Source organism: Rhamphochromis sp. 'chilingali' (genome assembly GCF_963969265.1).
Source record: "Rhamphochromis sp. 'chilingali' genome assembly, chromosome: 13".
Lineage (NCBI taxonomy): Eukaryota > Metazoa > Chordata > Actinopteri > Cichliformes > Cichlidae > Rhamphochromis > Rhamphochromis sp. 'chilingali'.
Genome location: NC_137940.1, coordinates 9,065,525 through 9,083,273, shown reverse-complemented (window position 1 = coordinate 9,083,273; position 17,749 = coordinate 9,065,525). Strand labels below are relative to the sequence as shown.

Below are 17,749 nucleotides of genomic sequence, written 5' to 3'. Positions count from 1 at the left end.
GACTTTGCCAGACTTCTAGACTTGATCATAATCCACAACTGACTGACTGGTCAGACTTAATAAATAAATGTTTAAGGTGTCACTACACAGACATTATTTTATAAAATAGCCCACCTGATGAATTTTGGCTGTAAGCTGAGCTGTTTGTTTGTTCGCGGTGTGGAAACCATCCGTCCCTCTCTGCAGCCCTTCCCTAGTCTCTCTGAGCTGTCCGCAGCCCTCGGCGGGCTGAGTGGTGTGCCAGAGCTGGAGGTCGAGGCCCTGAGGCCAATCAACCTGCTGCAGGAGAGAAACTTGCTGCCCCCCAGACCTTTGGAAGCTCCAGAACCCAACCTCAGCCCCGACCTTAAGAAAGTCAACTGCAGTCCACAGTAAGTCTGGTGTAGGGAAATTTTGAGTGGCAGCTGAGTCCTTAAATTTAGCCATTTACTTTCAGTGTATCACAGAAACTTTAGAGTAGTAAAATAAATAAATTCTTAAAATAGTACAACAGTAGTATACAATTACGGGTTGTTGTTTTTTTTTTTTTCAACTTCTAAGCTCATGGTTTTTGTTTTCTTACTGCATTATTTCAACCTTTTTTCATTTCGTATATTTTTATCTGTGAGTATATTTTGTCATTCGTTTGTCTTTTTTTTCTTCTGTTTTTTAAAATCAGGACATTCAGGTGTACTCTGACCAGCATTCCCCAGACCCAGGCTTTACTCAACAAAGCCAGACTCCCTCTGGGCCTCCTCCTCCACCCCTTCAGAGATCTACAGGTACATCAAAATTCCCCTCAAAGAACATTTTTCTCAGATTTTGGTATTATGGAGTTAAGATGTCGGCAAATGTTTAGTTCTGTTTTTAAGCAGTGTGTGGTCTTTTTTTTTTTTTCCATTGCCTTCTCAAGCACTGCATGAAGCTGTTCTGCTATTTATTTATTGAACATACAAAAGCTTTGTTTAGGGCACAAACGCTGCTGTACCTTTTAGCAGACAATAGTTTGAGTTTCTTCATCAAGAGTCATTTTATTCTGATACTTTTTTGTTAAAGCAAACAGATGTGATCAATTCATTCTGTGAAATGCAAAATATGTTGTGCAGAGCAGGGTGTTTTTTCCCTGACAGAGGTATTTCACATTAGTCGACACAGTTTTACATTAAAGAAAGGTGGAACATAGTGTTTAAATACTATCTGGGTCCTTTGTAGCTGTCTTTTTCCACTCGTGACCAGTCAGCAGGAGGAGCAGAATGACAACGATGAAGAGGTGCAGGAAAGATAAGGGAGGGTATTTATAGAGCTGTGAGGTGAAGACGTGTCAGTAGATGTGAAGTGACAAACAATAGGAAAGTGCTTGAAAGACAGGCTGGCACTGACTTCCTGGACTAACGGTTAAATAACTGAATGTTTGACAGAGCGTCAGTTGTTGGCTCGTCGTTTTTGTGAGTGTGTATTTCAAAAGGATATCTCAGAATTGCCCAGGCTGTGTTGCTTTTACAGTAGATGACTGCAGAGGTGTGGATCCTGTGGACGTGTGAAACAGACATTCATGCTCCTCTGCAGTTTCTGCCTACAGCTTTAATTTTGGCAACTCTGATAGTTTAAGGATATGTTATGAAAATGTATTTTTGGAATCATATGCTACACCTACACAGTATTTCCTGATTTTGAATGTAATTTGGTGTTTTCTCTGAGTCAGTCAAGTCTACAGTGTCTCAGTAAACAGCTGTGAGCTGTTTGGTGTAGTCTGGAGTGAGCCTGCAGTTTGGTGTCAGATACGTCAGAGCATCCTGACTGTCAACGGATAGTTTTAAAGAATTTTTCTTCTTGGAGGTGGTTTAGTGAGGCTTTATGATGCATTTAAATCTTCAGCTTGTGACATTGTTTGTGGTCTCTGAGGAGACTCTGTATTACATTGAGGTCCTCCCTTCTTATGCAGCCCAAATATGGGTGTATGCCCCATCATGAGGAACTTCATGTCCCTCGTCTTCTCTGATCTCCCAAGGATACTGTGGTATCGTCTAGTTTAATAGTCTAACCAACTAGTAGAAATTGTTCTTTCCCCAAAGGCTGTCTGCGCTCTGACATTAACATTCATTGCCTGTTTTGAAAAGCACCACCTAGACGAAGTGGGAGAAGCGGGGATGGTTTGGGCATCTCTTCTTAGACTGATGTCTCTTTGCATGGATCCAGATATGAGAAGAAAGAAAGGGAGGATGTATTTGATCATGATGGAAAATGGCACAAGAAAAATGAAGCTACATTTAAATTTTTTGCACTACAGCAGCAGCATTGGCACCCATTTACTCGAATACCCAGAGAGGTGGAAATTCTTAGTTTTTGCTTAACCTTACAGCTGAACCAGCAAACAGAGGTGATTAAGATATTTTGGTTTCACTACTGAGGCGTTTTTCTCGACATCTGTGTTTACTTCGCCTGTGAAAGTAACACATTACTGTTGCGATCCAACCCAAGTGTGAAATTACAAGTTTTCAAAATCTTTTCTATCAGTGTCATGTTTTATTTAATTACTGCAGCTCAACTCAACTGTTTATCAACATAGATGTCAATTATTTTATAGTTATGTTAGCATTTGATCTGATAATAATTTTTAGCTGTTTTTAGTAAATTGCAGAGAAAGAAAGTAGTCCCAAAACCTCCGTTGTGGCCTTCAGGTGTACCCGAGGATAAACAGACTTTGTTCTAAGGAAAAGGTGGAGAAATTTTGGGTGACTCTGGTGCTTCAGCGGAAGTCATGACACCAAAAAAAAGAGGAGAAAAGAACTGCAGTTTTGTTTTGTTTTGTTTTTTTTTCCAACCACACTCACAGAAAAGGAAACAAAGTGCTATTCAGCCATCTGCTGAGATATAAATAGAAGATTGTTTTGAAAGGGTCATGGGATGGAGAAAGAAAGTGGAGGCCAAAAAATTGAGGCATGACAGATGAAAAGTTCATAAACATGTCTTTTGTATTTTTTATTTTTTTATTGGAAGTTAGTCCATCTTTCTCTAAGCCTTTTTCCCCCGTTTGCCTCTCTGCAGCAGTTACCGGTGATCACATCAAACACGATCGTGCGCTGTCGCTCCTGCCGCACCTACATCAATCCGTTCGTCACCTTTCTGGACCAGCGCAGGTGGAAGTGCAACCTGTGTTACCGGGTCAATGATGGTACAAGTCCAGTCAAGCTATTTATATATTGTCCCTGCAATTTCTTTACTGCTGAATCATGTTTTGCAGCCTTAATGTTTTATGCCATTTTAATTCTTGTTCAGTACCAGATGAGTTCATGTACAATCCAGTCACAAGGTCATACGGTGAACCACACAAGAGGCCAGAGGTCCAGAATTCCACTGTGGAGTTCATCGCCTCCTCAGACTACATGGTAAACACGCCTCTTATTCATATTACACGTACTTTGCTTCTCTGTCCACTAGAGGGCAGTGTTGTGTTTAGTAAACAGGGGGGAAAAAAAGAAGGCTCATGCATAAGAAGTGACACCTGCAAAGGTCATATAAAAACTTATTAATATTATTATTATTATTTTTTTTCAAACCTTCAGGGATCTTTGATGTTTTTGTTCCTTTTCAGTTGCGACCTCCTCAGCCGGCGGCCTACCTGTTTGTACTCGACGTGTCTCACAATGCTGTGGAAGCAGGATACCTGAAGTACTTCTGTGAATCACTTCTTGGGAACTTGGATAAGTGAGTCCTGATGTTGCTGCTTCATGAGTTTGTCAGTTAGCTATTTAATCAAGCTGATTATTAGCGTCTGTCACAGGCAGAAACCAGGCTGACACAATGTTTCCTGCTGCAGGTTGCCTGGGGACTCGCGTACCAGAGTGGGCTTCCTCACCTTTGATAGCACCATCCACTTTTACAATCTCCAGGAGGGGCTGTCCCAGCCACAGATGCTGGTGGTGTCAGACATCGATGGTAAATATAAGTTACTTCAAAATGACACATGAGAGCTGTGGCAGTGACCCACGATCAAAAGTTGTTGCCACACAGTTAAGACCAGAGGTGGTGGTCTATTAGAGTGACTAATGACCCTTTCTAGTGTATTTGATAGAAATGTGTCATCTATAGCCGCATTAATAGTCTTTCCTGCTTTCTTTGCAGATGTCTTCATACCATCTCATGACAGCTTGATGGTGAATCTAAAGGAGAGCAACGAGGTAGAGCGTGCTGCTTTGTTCCCTTGCATCTCTTCTGTCATGTTCGTGCCTGCTTCATGATGTTTCTGAAACGGTTTTCTTTTTAATTTTCTCATGTATTGTTTCTCCATCCTCCAGCTGGTGAAGGACTTGCTGAAGTCACTGCCGGCGCTGTTCAGCCAGAGCAGAGAGACCCACAGCGCCCTCGGTCCTGCCTTACAGGCCGCTTTCAAGCTCATGTCACCCACCGGAGGCCGCATCACGGTGTTCCAGACTCAGCTGCCGACGCTGGGAGCCGGGAAGCTGCAGTCGAGAGAAGACCCCAATCAGCGTTCGAGCTCAAAGGTAATTATATTTTCTTTTATTTGTGATTATAATGAGAAAAACAACTATCCAGAGAAAGTGGGAGCAAGAGCAGATGCAGGATTTTATCATATCTTCCTTATTTGGAGTTAAACAGCATCCTTTTTCTTATTTCTGTCTTTATTTGGATGTTAACAGTGAAAAGTTTGGACACAGCAAGCCGTCGAATGTTTAATGAACAGATTGTTTTAGTGTAAAGTGGGCTGCTGTGCTTCATCTGTAACAGCTAATAATCACCACCCTGAACTGCCAGATCCTTATTTAATTATATATTTATTTTATTTATTTAGATATTTATTGATAAGTAAGACATAAATAAAAACATCCTTATTTCCTACCTCTGTGCGGTATGTTCATGGTGTTTGTTTTTCATGCGTATTTTTTGAATTTGTCTCATGATCATGAAGTTGGATTGCCTGCGGGTGCCCTGTTTTAATTTTTATATTTTTCACATCAAATGGGAGTTTTAAATCATGGCTGCATTGTGACTTGTGAAGCTTAAATTGAACCATATGACAGATGAAGTACAGCCAAAGATTAGTACTTTGTGTCCTGGCATTTTCACAGCTGAGTTGTATTTATACTTTCCTGCAACAGCTCACTTTTCTTACCTGTCCCAACGTTGTCTCACATTTCATCTCAGATTAAACACCACTGTTATTGTCATCCCAGGATTGTGATTTATTCAAGTTTAGCATCTTCTTTTTTAATTCTGAATAAACTGCCAACAAGTCATGATAAGAGTTTCCAAAAAGAAAATGACAAATAACAGATGTGCTTGTTTGCTCGGGGGAAAAATATATTATATTGTCTTTTTTTGCTGTCAGGAAGGTCCCCATTCCCTCAGTCCTGTGATCAAAATGAGGAGTTGCTGGTAATAACTCTCATATCTTTCAGGGAGCCCACCACCTCGGTCCTGCCACTGACTTCTACAAGAAACTTGCACTGGATTGCTCAGGACAACAGATAGGAGTGGATCTCTTCCTCCTCAGCTCCCAGTACGCCGACCTCGCCTCATTAGGTGAGAGCATGATTGAGTCAGCTGTTAGCATCTTTCATGTTGTCCATGTATCCAAAGTGTCAACATTTTTGCTTATGTTATGAATGCTAATGAGCAAATCGGCTCCCAGTATTCTTTATATTCTATATTTTTTTAATTCTATTTTTTTTTAAATAATATATTTCCTTTTTTGTGCAGATTTGCAAACGTAGACTTTAAATCAGATCGCTTTAAAATAACCCTGTAGGAGCATTTTGTGGTTTGGTTTCTGAGTGTGTACTGCTGCTGCACTCAGGTTCTTCAGCTTATCATCATCAGAGCTTGTTGTTTTGCTGTTGCTGTAGTAGTAGTAGCAGCTAACATGTGATTCAGGAGACTGGAAATAATTTGCCTCGAAGAAAATGTCCTGCAGAAGCTCAGGCCTCGGCTCAAGTGATAACATCCAGAAAGTGTGTTACCAGTGTTATCAACCTTGTTTTATCTGTTAAACCACACACCAGGTCATCTGTTGACACGGATACCAAATCTCCTAACAGCTTATTTCTGGCTAATAAAGGAGAAACCTATTCTAAACTGCTTTCTCGCCATCATCGACCTATTTGCTTTCTTCATCTTTATGTCATATTTAATATTATATTATCTGTGTTTTGAATTATTTAATCTTTAATTCAGTCCAGTGTGGGATTAAGGCATTATTTACAAATCACACACATCATAATGATGTATTTGAACTCTTCTTCCCAGTCTTCACAGACTGAAGATAATCACATGTAATTCTCTTAATGTCGATCCTCTCATGTTTTTCTTATTTCTCAGCATGTATCTCCAGGTATTCAGCAGGCAGCGTCTTTTACTATCCCTCCTTTCATTACATCCACAACCCGGCCCAGCTGGAAAAGTTCCAGAGAGACCTCGAGCGCTACCTCACCAGGAAGATCGGCTTTGAGGCGGTCATGAGAATAAGATGCACTAAAGGTAATCAGATTAGATGCAGCTTCATGCACGTTTTAATGTTTCTGTGTCAAACACAAGTTTTGTCCCTGCCTTTTTCCTCTTCAGGTTTATCCATCCACACGTTTCACGGTAACTTCTTTGTGCGCTCCACTGACCTGCTGTCCCTGGCCAATGTGAACCCAGACTCTGCCTTCGCTGTCCAGATGTCAGTCGAAGACTCTCTGGCAGACTCGTCTCTGGCCTGCTTCCAGGCTGCTCTGCTCTACACGTCGAGTAAAGGTATACACAAGAATGACTCATTTTCATGGTAACACATTTAGGTTGAAATTCTTTAAAGATCTTGAAAACGGGACTGTTATTAATTCATCTGTAGGAAAGAGACGTATCAGGGTCCACACTCTGTGTCTGCCGGTGGTCAGTCAGCTGAGTGATGTGTATGCCGGTGCTGACGTCCAAGCCATCACTTGTCTGTTAGCCAACATGGGTAAGTGTTTAGCTTAAATCCTTGGCTTTCACGCCTTTTCATGTGCAGTACTTTTAACCTAAGACTTTTTACACATTTATGACAGTTGGCCTCTAGCCTCCCCGTGGTTGACACAAATCCAATAACATGTTAAAAATATTAGAGTGATAAAGTGATATTGTCAGTGTTTTTTTTCCAGAAAAGTTGGCAGAAAAAAATGCATCAAAATGTATCGAATAAGTTTCCATAGGGTTTCATAAAACACGCAGTCAGTTGGAATTAAATACCAACCCTGGGTGGAAATGTAGCGATACCTGTGTGGTGGTATATAACCCACAGAGAGCTTTTTGTAAGCCAGGTCTTTCCTGTTTCAAGAGTCACATTCGTATACATTTGCATTTTATATTAATGATTAAAAGGTTTTATTCAGTCTGTGCAGAGTGGCTTTATGGGTCATGTTGACCACCGCTGTTTCCCTATAGGTTGTGCATTGGAGCTGAAGAGTGCAAAGTTTGCCTGTCCCACAGACACACAATGTCCACATAAATATGAAAATGTTTGCAATAGGGCTGTGCGATATGACCAAAATCTCATATCCCAATATGAGACATTTCTCATCCCGATAACGAGATATCTCGCAAAAATTTTACGTTTTCGAACTCGGGCAACTCGACTTGTGTGAAATGTTTTCAGCTTGGCGTCGTGTACCTGGAGTTGAGTGTTTTGACCCATGCATAAAACTATGTATTTTTAGATAGAAGTTGCAACAGCCGCCATTTTCTTTGAGTATTTATTACACAGCGTGCTGCGGGGAAAAGCCTGTTCTAACGTTTGAGTCTAAGGTTTATTTTGTGCACCTGTCGGCTCCGTTTTGCTTCTCATCTGCAAACTCTCTCCACACTCTTTCACGTGGTTATTGTGTAGGTGGTAGAAGAGGTTTGTTGTGTTTGAGTCTGTGGTGGGGACTGGTTTGCGCCATAATTTGCATGGTACAATTTTCTAGTCCGTGTCAGACTTTCCTTAACCAAACCATGTCCATGCTACAGAGGTAGAACCTCGTTTAGGAATAAGGTCCTGGATTTGTTTTGACTGGTCCTTCTGTTTGGAGCTACCTGGTTCTGCCTCATCTTCACTGGCAATGCTGGTATTCTCTGTGCCACAATGAAAAACAGCGTAGTTTGCGCCACCACGAAACAAACGATAGCAAATAATTTGAAACGATGTTTTCATTTTGTCATGTGATATATTTCATCATATCGCACAGCCCTAGTTTGTAAACATGTCTCATCAGGACGTACTCTGGGCTTTTGTTAACTTAACTTTGTGTTCAGAACTGATTAAAATGCTGTCTTGGAGGTAAACTAGTCTTCATTTGGTCTTTTCAATCCAGCCATCGATCGATCGATATCATCCAGCCTGTCGGACGCCCGGGACGCACTGGTGAATGCGGTGGTGGACTTGGGGAGCGCCTACAAGAGCAACGTCTCCAACCTTCAGCAGTCTGGACTTGTCCTCCCTGCAGCCATGCATCTCTTCCCCCTCTACATCCTTGCTCTACTTAAACAGGTGCGGCTGCCTGACTGTCATCGGCACATGAACACACACGCGTCACACAGCATGACATACACTAAAAAGAAGGAGAAGAAAAGGCTGTGAATGTGTGTTTAAGCATGCAGCCCTCCACTTTTCCCTGTTAGCAGACTTCTTCTGGAAAGTTTTTATTTTTTAAATTCACTTTGAGGTAAAAGGAGAGAGTTTTGTTTTACTGACTAAACCTGCAAAACGTTATTACGCATTTTAAGATGTAGTTGAGTACAAACCCTAAAAACAAAACACCCTGTGACCAAATGTTACACAGTAGAAAAGTGTGAGCTCACAGTCACAATGCCTGGGTTAAAGACTATTAATCCACCCGGCATGTGTGCATTCATACATCCAGGGTGTGTCCATGTTCAGAAGCACATACACACCCTGTTTCTGAGACAAATCCTCCCTGTAGGTGTTTGTGGGACTCTAACAGTGTGTTCCTTTGATGAATCAGAGAATAAACTTCGGAAACATCACTGTTTAATTGAAAGAAGCACATTATGGCCTATTATTCCTGGTGATTAAAGGTTAAACTGTTACCACAATGTTTTTGTCTGAACTTGTTGCAGTTTAATTCTCCATTTTTAGCAAAAGGATTTGTTTTACTCTGCAAATGGGGCTAAAGCTTTACTCTGCATTTTTAATTTTTATAGATCTTTGAACTTATTCTTATTCTTGACGTAATAAATCAGAGAAATCAAATCCAACACTGCTGATGTGATGTGTGTTTGCTTTCAGAAAGCCCTGCGGACGGGCACCAGCACGAGGCTGGACGAGCGGGTCTTTGCCATGTGCGAATTCAAGACTCAGCCGCTGCAGCAGCTGATGCGAATGGTTCATCCTGACCTCTACCGACTGGACAACATCTCTGACCAGGTGGGATGCAGATGGCTTTTCTCATAACTCAGTGCACTAAAGAATAGTAGAGAGAGGGAAAAACAAAATGACTACTATTTAACCCATTAACATAACATCGTTAACATATATATCTCTGTATGCAGTGCAACTTTATTATTAAACCTGTGCTTAATGGCTTGACTCACTCTTTTAGGTTGTTTTTTATACCTGGCGAAGTGGTTAAATGTAACAGTGAGCTGATAAGATATTTTAGATAACTTAGATGTCTTGCCTAAAAACACTGGAATCCCAGCATCTGGTAAGGTGTCACATCAAAGCCTTAATCCTGAACATTATGATGACTAAGAGCAAAGCCAGTCTGCTTTTTTTCTCTGGAAATTCACAGAAAGTTTGGTGAAAATTGGTTTGGGATCATTGGGATTGCTTTTGCTAGTTAAAACAGATGACTTGAAATGTTTATGAGGAAACTGTGTTTTTAAGCTTGTGGTATCTTTTAGAACAACAAGGATTTAACTCAATGACAGAAATGTCATAATAAACGTGATTAAAACTTTTATTTTAGTGTTTATTTTTTAGTTTGCATTATATGCATCAGCTTTTTTTTCACTGAACGTTTCTTTTAAAGTTGTATTTAAAAATGTGAAAATAGTCTCACGTGTAACATTTACTTTTAAACACTTGTAATAACAAGAATTATGAAGATTATATTATAGTGGAGACATATTTTAAATGAGGTAATATCAGACTTTAATGTTTGTATGCTCTCTGTTTGAAGCTTTGGGAGCTTTACCTGTGACACTATGTAATTATTATGTATATGTTGTCTGCACATGTATATAGTAAAGCTGTTTTTATACTCTGCTCACAAGTTGTCTGACCTGCAGGGGGCGCTTCATCTGAACGATACCGTAGTCCCTCAGCCTCATCTGCTCCACCTGTCTGCTGAGAGGCTGAGCAGAGATGGAGCTTTCCTCATGGACTGTGGCAACGTAAGCTCCGAGAAGTCTTTATTTCACCTCGTTTATATTTTTCACGTCTCTGTCTTCTCACCATCTAGTCCTTTAATAAAATGCAATAAACCTTAGGTCATAATTTAGAGCAAATCAAAGAGAAGTTGTCTTTGCCTGAAATAATATGTGATGGCTTGAGGACTGGAGTTGGGATTTATCGTCTCATTATTTGCCTCGGAGTAACATCAGCAGCAGCACTGGAGCCCAGTTTTCATTAAGTTTAATGTCACATAATTTAATTTAAAGGGATTTTCCACTGGAGCAAATTAAATACAGAAAGAAACCGAAACACTCCAATCTTCAGACTATCACTGGAAAGTATCAGTAATAAATGGAGGGTAGTTAGATGTTTGAAGTTTAAACTTGGTACCAAATCTAATTTCTGAGTGAACTTCTCACTAGTGCAATGGCGTATTTGGTGGCAATAAAGATTTTTTTTAAAAAGGTGGGAGGGTTTTAATATTACAAAAAACAAACAAACAAGGCAAAACATAAAGCCACACATTTATTGAAAATAAAAAAACTTACAAGAAAAAACTCAAAGTTAAGAGAAAGAATTATAAATTTCTAATCTATGAGGAAAAAACATTTATGAGAAAAACAGTCAAATTTATGGGAGGATGCATACGAAGGGGGGAATTGATAAGAAATAGAAATTTATGGGAAAAACCCTAGAAAAAACTAAAAGAGAAAATTATTGTTATAATTGTTTTGTTATTATTTTTTCTTCCTCACTGTCATAGTTTAGAGTGGTGATATTAATAACATTGGCCCTGCTGGCTCTTTAGTTATGGCAGATTAAGACGCACACATGTCAGAGTGTGTAGAAAGTATACTGTGCGGTAATGCTCCTCTTCTCTTCTGCCTGTCCAGGTGTTTTATCTGTGGATTGGCAAATGCTGCAACGAAATGTTCATCCGAGATGTTTTGGGCTGCCCGAACTACGCTTCAATTCCCCCCAACATGGTCAGTAAGACTCATTTGAGTAGAAGTACACATGCAAACAGTTCAAAGAGACAATTAATCTTTTGAAGTACAATGAAGCTTTTATTTTCCCTCTACATCCAGCACATCAGGACGTTACAGAGAAGTGTGATTAGGGAAATGTCTGTACTGACACACACACACGCGTGTGTGCGCCGCCCAGTCGCTGGCTGAATGATGCAATGCGACATTTTGTTTCCCCTGAAAATGACTCACAGTTGAGCTCCACAGTGAAGGAGCTGTGTTTCTGTTCGCTTAGTTAGAAAAAAACAACTTGTCCAGCAGAACAGACTTGCTGATGTAGCTTTTCTGCTTTTTTAACAAACTGTGCAGCCACCTAGAAAGTTCTGTCATTACCACGCCGAGGGCGTGATGGCAACACCCAGAGCAAACGGCGAGTCAGCACTTGTTTATGCTTATTTTATCTTTCTAGCAAGGGGTCAGTGCCTCATAGATCCACCTACAAGCCCACACTCCCCACCACAGGCATGTTCCCGTTAACCACATTGTATGGCTGGGGTTGACTGTGTGAATCTGCGCTATCTGAAACACTCCACTAACAACAGCGTTGTTGTTTTGTTTCCCCTCTTGTCCTCTTTGGTTCCTAGAGTCACATTCCGGAGCTGGAGACTCCTCTCTCTGAGAGGGTGCGAGCTTTCCTCGACTGGCTCCACGACAACCGAGCGTTCAGCTCCACGATACATGTCGTCAAGTAAGCACTGCCGCACATCTGGACTCATATCTGACTGTTTGCAAACACACTGGAAACTGTGCTTCTTCTTCAGGGCAGTCACAGATATACATAGACAGCTTGTTTTGTTCTTTTTTTTTTAATTGCGTGAAATGGATCTCACATATTGCTTTAATACAAAATCTGAGGTCACTGAAGGAAAAAGTGTTGAGTTGCTCTGTCGCCAAAGACGGAACTGCAGAAAACTGAGGTTTGAAGTGTAAAGCAGGGATTGTGCTCTGTTGGGAACACAGAGAGTTGCTGACCCCAAGCGAGCAGTCATTTGTGTTTTACTTGTTTAAAGTCGCCTCAGGGCCTCACATGTCATAAAAGATTGCAGGCACACAGCCTATCGTGGCATCAACCACTGGTTTTGGACTCATTTTGAAGGTTCAGCATTAGTGTTTTGGCCACCGCCATGTTAGCCTGAACCTGTGTTTTTAAACTGTACACAAAGACACCTGGTAATGAGTGCGAACTAACAGACTGACGAAATCCTAAAACTTCACTTAAACTGGAGCACAGGCTCTGTGGATGCTGTGTCAGGACAGCTGCACAGTGAGCCGTTACTACTGGACACTGAGCTGGCTTATTACTGACAGAAAAAAGTAGGCAATAATTTTTGGAAGTAATAAACTTCAAATTAAAAAGAATCATCTCTCATTCCTGTGAACCTCCGGGTTCAGCGTTAAGTTTAATGTTCCAGTCATGTGATAGGTGCCTTTTTATATCTATCGGCTACTTGGCCAAATTAAATCTGGCATTCTGTTGAGGTTCATGAGGAAATAAAGCAAATAAAGAACATTACGATTGTCTGATACTGCACATCCTCTCCGAGTTCGCCCTTCTGCTTCGTCACCTCCCTGGAATCTCGTAACTCCAGATAGTGAGCTGCTCTGATTGGCATTGAACAGAAACTAGGTGTGGACAGTTTCATATAGCAGAGATCGGCACGAGGTTGACGGAAAAGTATTTCCGAAGTGTAAACACAAAGACAAAGTGAGCATTGAGGTCACAGATTGACAGCGGCGGTAAAGTCATCCGCAGGGAACGCATTGTTTCGGTTTCCTCTCTCTCCTCCTCTTGGTGGTACGGCATTGTTGCTTAGCCACATGTTTACATGACATGTTAGTAAAAATGCACTGAGTGGTATTTGAACAGATGTTTGCGTGATGACAGGACTTAATGATCTGAAATGACAGGAACTACGAGAGAGATTTGACAAAAGAATTAAAAACGGCTCTTAAAGTGGTTTCAAGTTCTCTGTGACTTCGAACCTCTCAGTTGTTGATATGTTTGTTTGTTTTTTTAATGATATTAAAAGTGCAAGAACTTTAAAGAGTGGCTAAAATATTCAAGGAAGCAATGTTCGAATATTTGAAAAAGCAGATGGGCACCTGACAGAGAAGCCAATGGACGTGTAGTTAAAGGGATCTATTCTCCTCATTTCCACCTCCGTGTTTGGACTTGATCTCTGCTAGAGTAGCTCTGCATGAGTCATAGTTCACAATAATCCACCCTTCTTCATGAAATGATGGCTTGCAGTTCTATCAGATTGTACTTCAACATTTCAGAAGTGTCCCAGAAGCAGCTCTCAACTCGACATCATTCAGAATGATGTGGACAGGAAGTCGGACACTAGAATGGCATAAAAAATACGTCACTTTTCAGATTAAAAGCCTTAAGAATTAACACCATGTTTCTGAAAGACTCCTGGTGTTATTTGATGCTCCGTGAAGGAAGGGACAAAGCATTTAAAGCCTTCATCTCATGGACATGCACCCAGTTTATTCCCAGGGGGACACAAGCTGTTTAAGGTTTTCTCCCTTTAAGCCAGTTTTTTTCTGACTGGCCAGAGCTTTGCCTGAGGTGACTGTGTTAGCCAATCCTGCTCTCTGTGAGATCATACAGAGCAAAGAGTAGAAGAAAACAGCTTTTAGGGTCGTTTGCAACCTGAACTTTTGGCTCAGAGAGATTACTACAGCATAAAAAGTACATTTAAAGCATCGACCCCTGTATTTCTGCGTATATGTACAAGTATGTCCTGGTTTGACTGAGCTCATGTTCTGCTCCGTCTGAGCCTTGTTGATGGTGTTTCCCCCTTTTTTGGTCCAGACATCAAAGCTGTGTGCCTGTTACTGCCAGAGCGCTTACGTGGCAGAATGACATTTACACGTAAGACCGTCATCTCTGTTTTTTTTAGACACACTGTAGGTATCAGTTAAACAATGAAGAGGTGCGCAATGAGCTGTTTATAAGCATAGCAACAAAGGGGCAAAAGAGGCAGACGGCTAAGCAGCAGAGAGCTACATCTTTATTGTTTATGCGGGACTTTCTAAAGCCTGTTAAATGTCAAATAAATAAAAATATCACACCACATTATCTCCAGAGCTCAAGGCGGCTCCTTAATAGCTCTTGTTTTGTCACTTTTATAACATTTCATTCTGGCAAATCTCAGTTTTGGGGTTTTTTTTGCATTGGGAATATATTTCTCAAAGTAAAGCCAAGGTCTGACTACAAGCAGTTGCGAGCTCTGAGAGAGAAACCAGACATCAGATCAGACGTTCAGTTTCTGCTCTTGTAAGTCGGGTTAGAGAAGCCAGCAACGTCTCGCCCAGCCTGGGAACTCGTCCTTCATGGATGTCTTTTTGAAATTAAAGACAGACATTTAAAAAAAAAAAAAAAAAAGAAGAAGATGAAAAAAACAGGCAGGGAGGGCTTTGGCTCTGACTGCTGAATAGGTGGTCCTGAGGAGGTGGCTCCGCAAACTCTTAGAGAAAAACTCTCATGCTGGGGATTTGTACGAACAGCTGTCAGTTCAGAGTCAGTGAGGTAGAAGATGCAGGAGAGTGTTGTGTTTAAGAGCTGACATGTCAGCAATGCTTCAAGTTATGTGGAATAGATTCCAACACTTCTTAGACTTACAGAGCATTAAAATGTACAAACCAGTTTCTTCTTTCCCTTTAATGCATTTTTTCCTTCTTTCCCGCAGAGATGATGCCTCTGCTAAAGCCACTTTGTTCCAGCACCTGGTGGAGGACCGGTCAGAGTGGGCTTCTTCCTATCATGAATTCCTGCAGCACATTCAGCAGCAAGTGTCCAAGTAGACTCCCATCACGCTGAGAAAAACTTTGACCACTAGATTCCTTAAACAAGAGCGTGAAAGGACTTGTAACCTGATAGAGTGAAAGCTAGTGTTAGCCAGCAATGGACACCCATCGCTGCGTCAGACCAGTTTTAGCGAGGCGAGTTTCCTCCCCTTCTTTTAAACGGTCTCATTCAAATCAAAGCTTGTTGGTCACCTGCGATTAGACCAGCAGAAGGGGAGGGAAGAGGTAGTTTTAGAAAAGAATAACGAGTTACCGAAAAGAATGAATGAACGAATGAAATTGCTAAAAAACAAACATCCTGCAGCGGCTCTTGCCGCCTCTTTAACCACTGTCAAACATTTTAACCTTCTCGTAAATCCATCGCTCCCGAGAGGAGGAGGAGAAAGTTGAGCCAAGAAGATGCCACTTCAACATCTTTTATTTCAGTTTGTTTTGTGAGCCTAAAATGTAGCTTGTGCTTTTTCTTTCTTTTTCTTTCCTTTTTTTTTTTTTAAATTTCCCGATACATTCCCTTCCCTTTGTTTCATTTCAAGACTGTTTTGAAAACACTGGAGAACAGAAACAAAAATCGGGCATGTGCTTTGAACGGCGACACGCATGCCGCCTTTTTGTCCGCTGCTAGTCTGCTGATGAGCGACGGCTGCCGGGAACGTGATGGGACACCAGTCGGATGTTTAACCCTCCCGTCGGCTCCGTCTTCTCTGCTCCGCTTTATGAACTCCCGAGTTGTTGAGATCGCTCTCCATAAACTTTCCCCCACCCGCCGGCAGTCTTCTCTTCATTTGTTTTATCTTTTTTTCTCCAGGCGCTAACTAAGTTGCTACCCACTTTGTAACTACTGAAAGAATCTTTTATGTGTGATTATTTATGAACCAGCTTATTAAATAAAGACAAAAACAGAACTCTGCTTGTTTCGTGTGACGTGATTATTGATATTACCCCATCAGCCCAATGACTAAGCACTCGGTTTCTTCAAAAAGGGGATCCTTCAACATGAATTTCATTTAAGGGAAAAGGAAGAAGTCACCCAGTGACCTGATCTTGAAATGACACAAGGAGATGACCTTGAATAAGGAAGTGGCCTAATTCAAATTGGTCACTGTTTTAAAATTTAGATTTATTTTCTTGGCAGAGTTGCAAAGCCTTTTTGGACAGCATCTCATATCATTCCAGACTGGTTGTGCTGGTGTTGCCACAGCTTTCATCTAATTTTCTCAAGAAGTTGGGTGAAGTAACCCAGACCTTGTGGTCAAATGGAAATATTACAGCAGGGTTAGCCACAGAATTAGCCAGGTGAAGACTCCAATCTGGACCCCATAAATGTTGGACTTTATGTTTTCATAAGTTTTACAACTTTTGCTAATGATAAAGACTTCCCGGGCTTTTCAAAACAGGTAATTCTTTTTTTTTACTTTTTTCTTTTAAATACTAAACTAGCCTAAAAGTGGAATAAAATAAAAGCTTTCTGAGATTTTATAATTGTTGCAAAGTCTGTGAAATTAGTTACCAGACCTAATTTTACACATTAATTTACTCACACTGAAGGATTTCTTTCATTTACTCTAGCAGCATGTCTTAATCATTTATAAATACTGCGATGTGCTTTTCTCACATTAAGATGTCTCGGTTAAACGTCTTCACACTGACAGGAAGTGGAATATCTTATGCTCAAAGCAGGCTGTATAATGTAAAGCGAGTTTAACCGTCCTTTGTGAATGCAGAGGAAATAATGTTGTCCCATAAATCGTGTGAAGAACTTAGATTTGTGTTCACTGTTATGTTTTTCACCAGTGGCTCTTATTAAAGTGATCTAAATGAAGCAACACAGTAAACACACATATTTAACCAAACTGGGGTGAAATAAGATGCACCTTTTATTTCTGGGGTGAAGCTGAAGTGATTCGGAAACAAAGGAAGTAATATTTTGTCGTAGGTATCTAAAAAAAAAAAAAAAAAAAAAAAGAGTGATAGTTATTTTCTTATGTGAACAAAATGGCCTCAATGGCCACAGACTGTTCTTTTTAGTTAATCACTTTGTGCTCGTCATGAAACGGATGATTGGTTTCAGGATCAGTGTGTTCTTGAGGCACGCTTGGTTTAGGCTGATGTAATATTTCTGAGGAAAAACTTCAGCAGGTAACCAGATAAAAGCTTTGCTTCTATGTTTTTGCTCTTACTGCATCTTCAACTTTTGAGTGTGTTAGATTTAAGCAGCAATGTTTTTGTAGGAAAAGTTATGAAAGGATTTCCTTCAGGACATTTGAACTTGTGGTTTACAGTCAATGTTTACTGTATGTGTCCAAGCTTGTATTTTAAAACAATGTTGTTTGGAGGCAGGTTTTTGTATTTACTGATTTTACTCTTTTGCTACAAACACCGAGCAGCAGGGCATTTCCTCTCGTGTAAACATAAAATTGAATCATCTCTAAAAAAGAAAGCAAAAAACAGCAAGCTCTTAATACGTTTAGAGGCTATTTGTGGAAGTTTGGGGTTGACTTTGGCGTTGTCTTTCCTTTCTCACCATTCCCAACAGGATACAAATTTCCGTTTTGTG

General features: G+C 40.6%; 1 protein-coding gene across 1 annotated transcript in view; it reads left to right on the top strand.

The window, feature by feature from the left end:
* Window positions 1-16,091, top strand: part of sec24b (SEC24 homolog B, COPII coat complex component) — a 30,486-nt gene extending 14,395 nt beyond the window's left edge. The window contains exons 7-24 of the mRNA XM_080900417.1: window positions 187-371; window positions 659-761; window positions 3,025-3,151; window positions 3,256-3,365; window positions 3,572-3,684; window positions 3,797-3,915; window positions 4,102-4,157; window positions 4,275-4,481; window positions 5,397-5,520; window positions 6,316-6,474; window positions 6,559-6,732; window positions 6,827-6,937; window positions 8,307-8,482; window positions 9,242-9,379; window positions 10,246-10,350; window positions 11,245-11,337; window positions 11,964-12,067; window positions 15,078-16,091. Of these exons, the coding sequence (XP_080756543.1) occupies window positions 187-371; window positions 659-761; window positions 3,025-3,151; window positions 3,256-3,365; window positions 3,572-3,684; window positions 3,797-3,915; window positions 4,102-4,157; window positions 4,275-4,481; window positions 5,397-5,520; window positions 6,316-6,474; window positions 6,559-6,732; window positions 6,827-6,937; window positions 8,307-8,482; window positions 9,242-9,379; window positions 10,246-10,350; window positions 11,245-11,337; window positions 11,964-12,067; window positions 15,078-15,192 (2,319 nt within the window). The 3' untranslated portion in view covers window positions 15,193-16,091. The remainder of the gene's footprint in view (window positions 1-186; window positions 372-658; window positions 762-3,024; window positions 3,152-3,255; window positions 3,366-3,571; window positions 3,685-3,796; window positions 3,916-4,101; window positions 4,158-4,274; window positions 4,482-5,396; window positions 5,521-6,315; window positions 6,475-6,558; window positions 6,733-6,826; window positions 6,938-8,306; window positions 8,483-9,241; window positions 9,380-10,245; window positions 10,351-11,244; window positions 11,338-11,963; window positions 12,068-15,077) is intronic.
* Window positions 16,092-17,749: the final 1,658 nt, after the last annotated feature.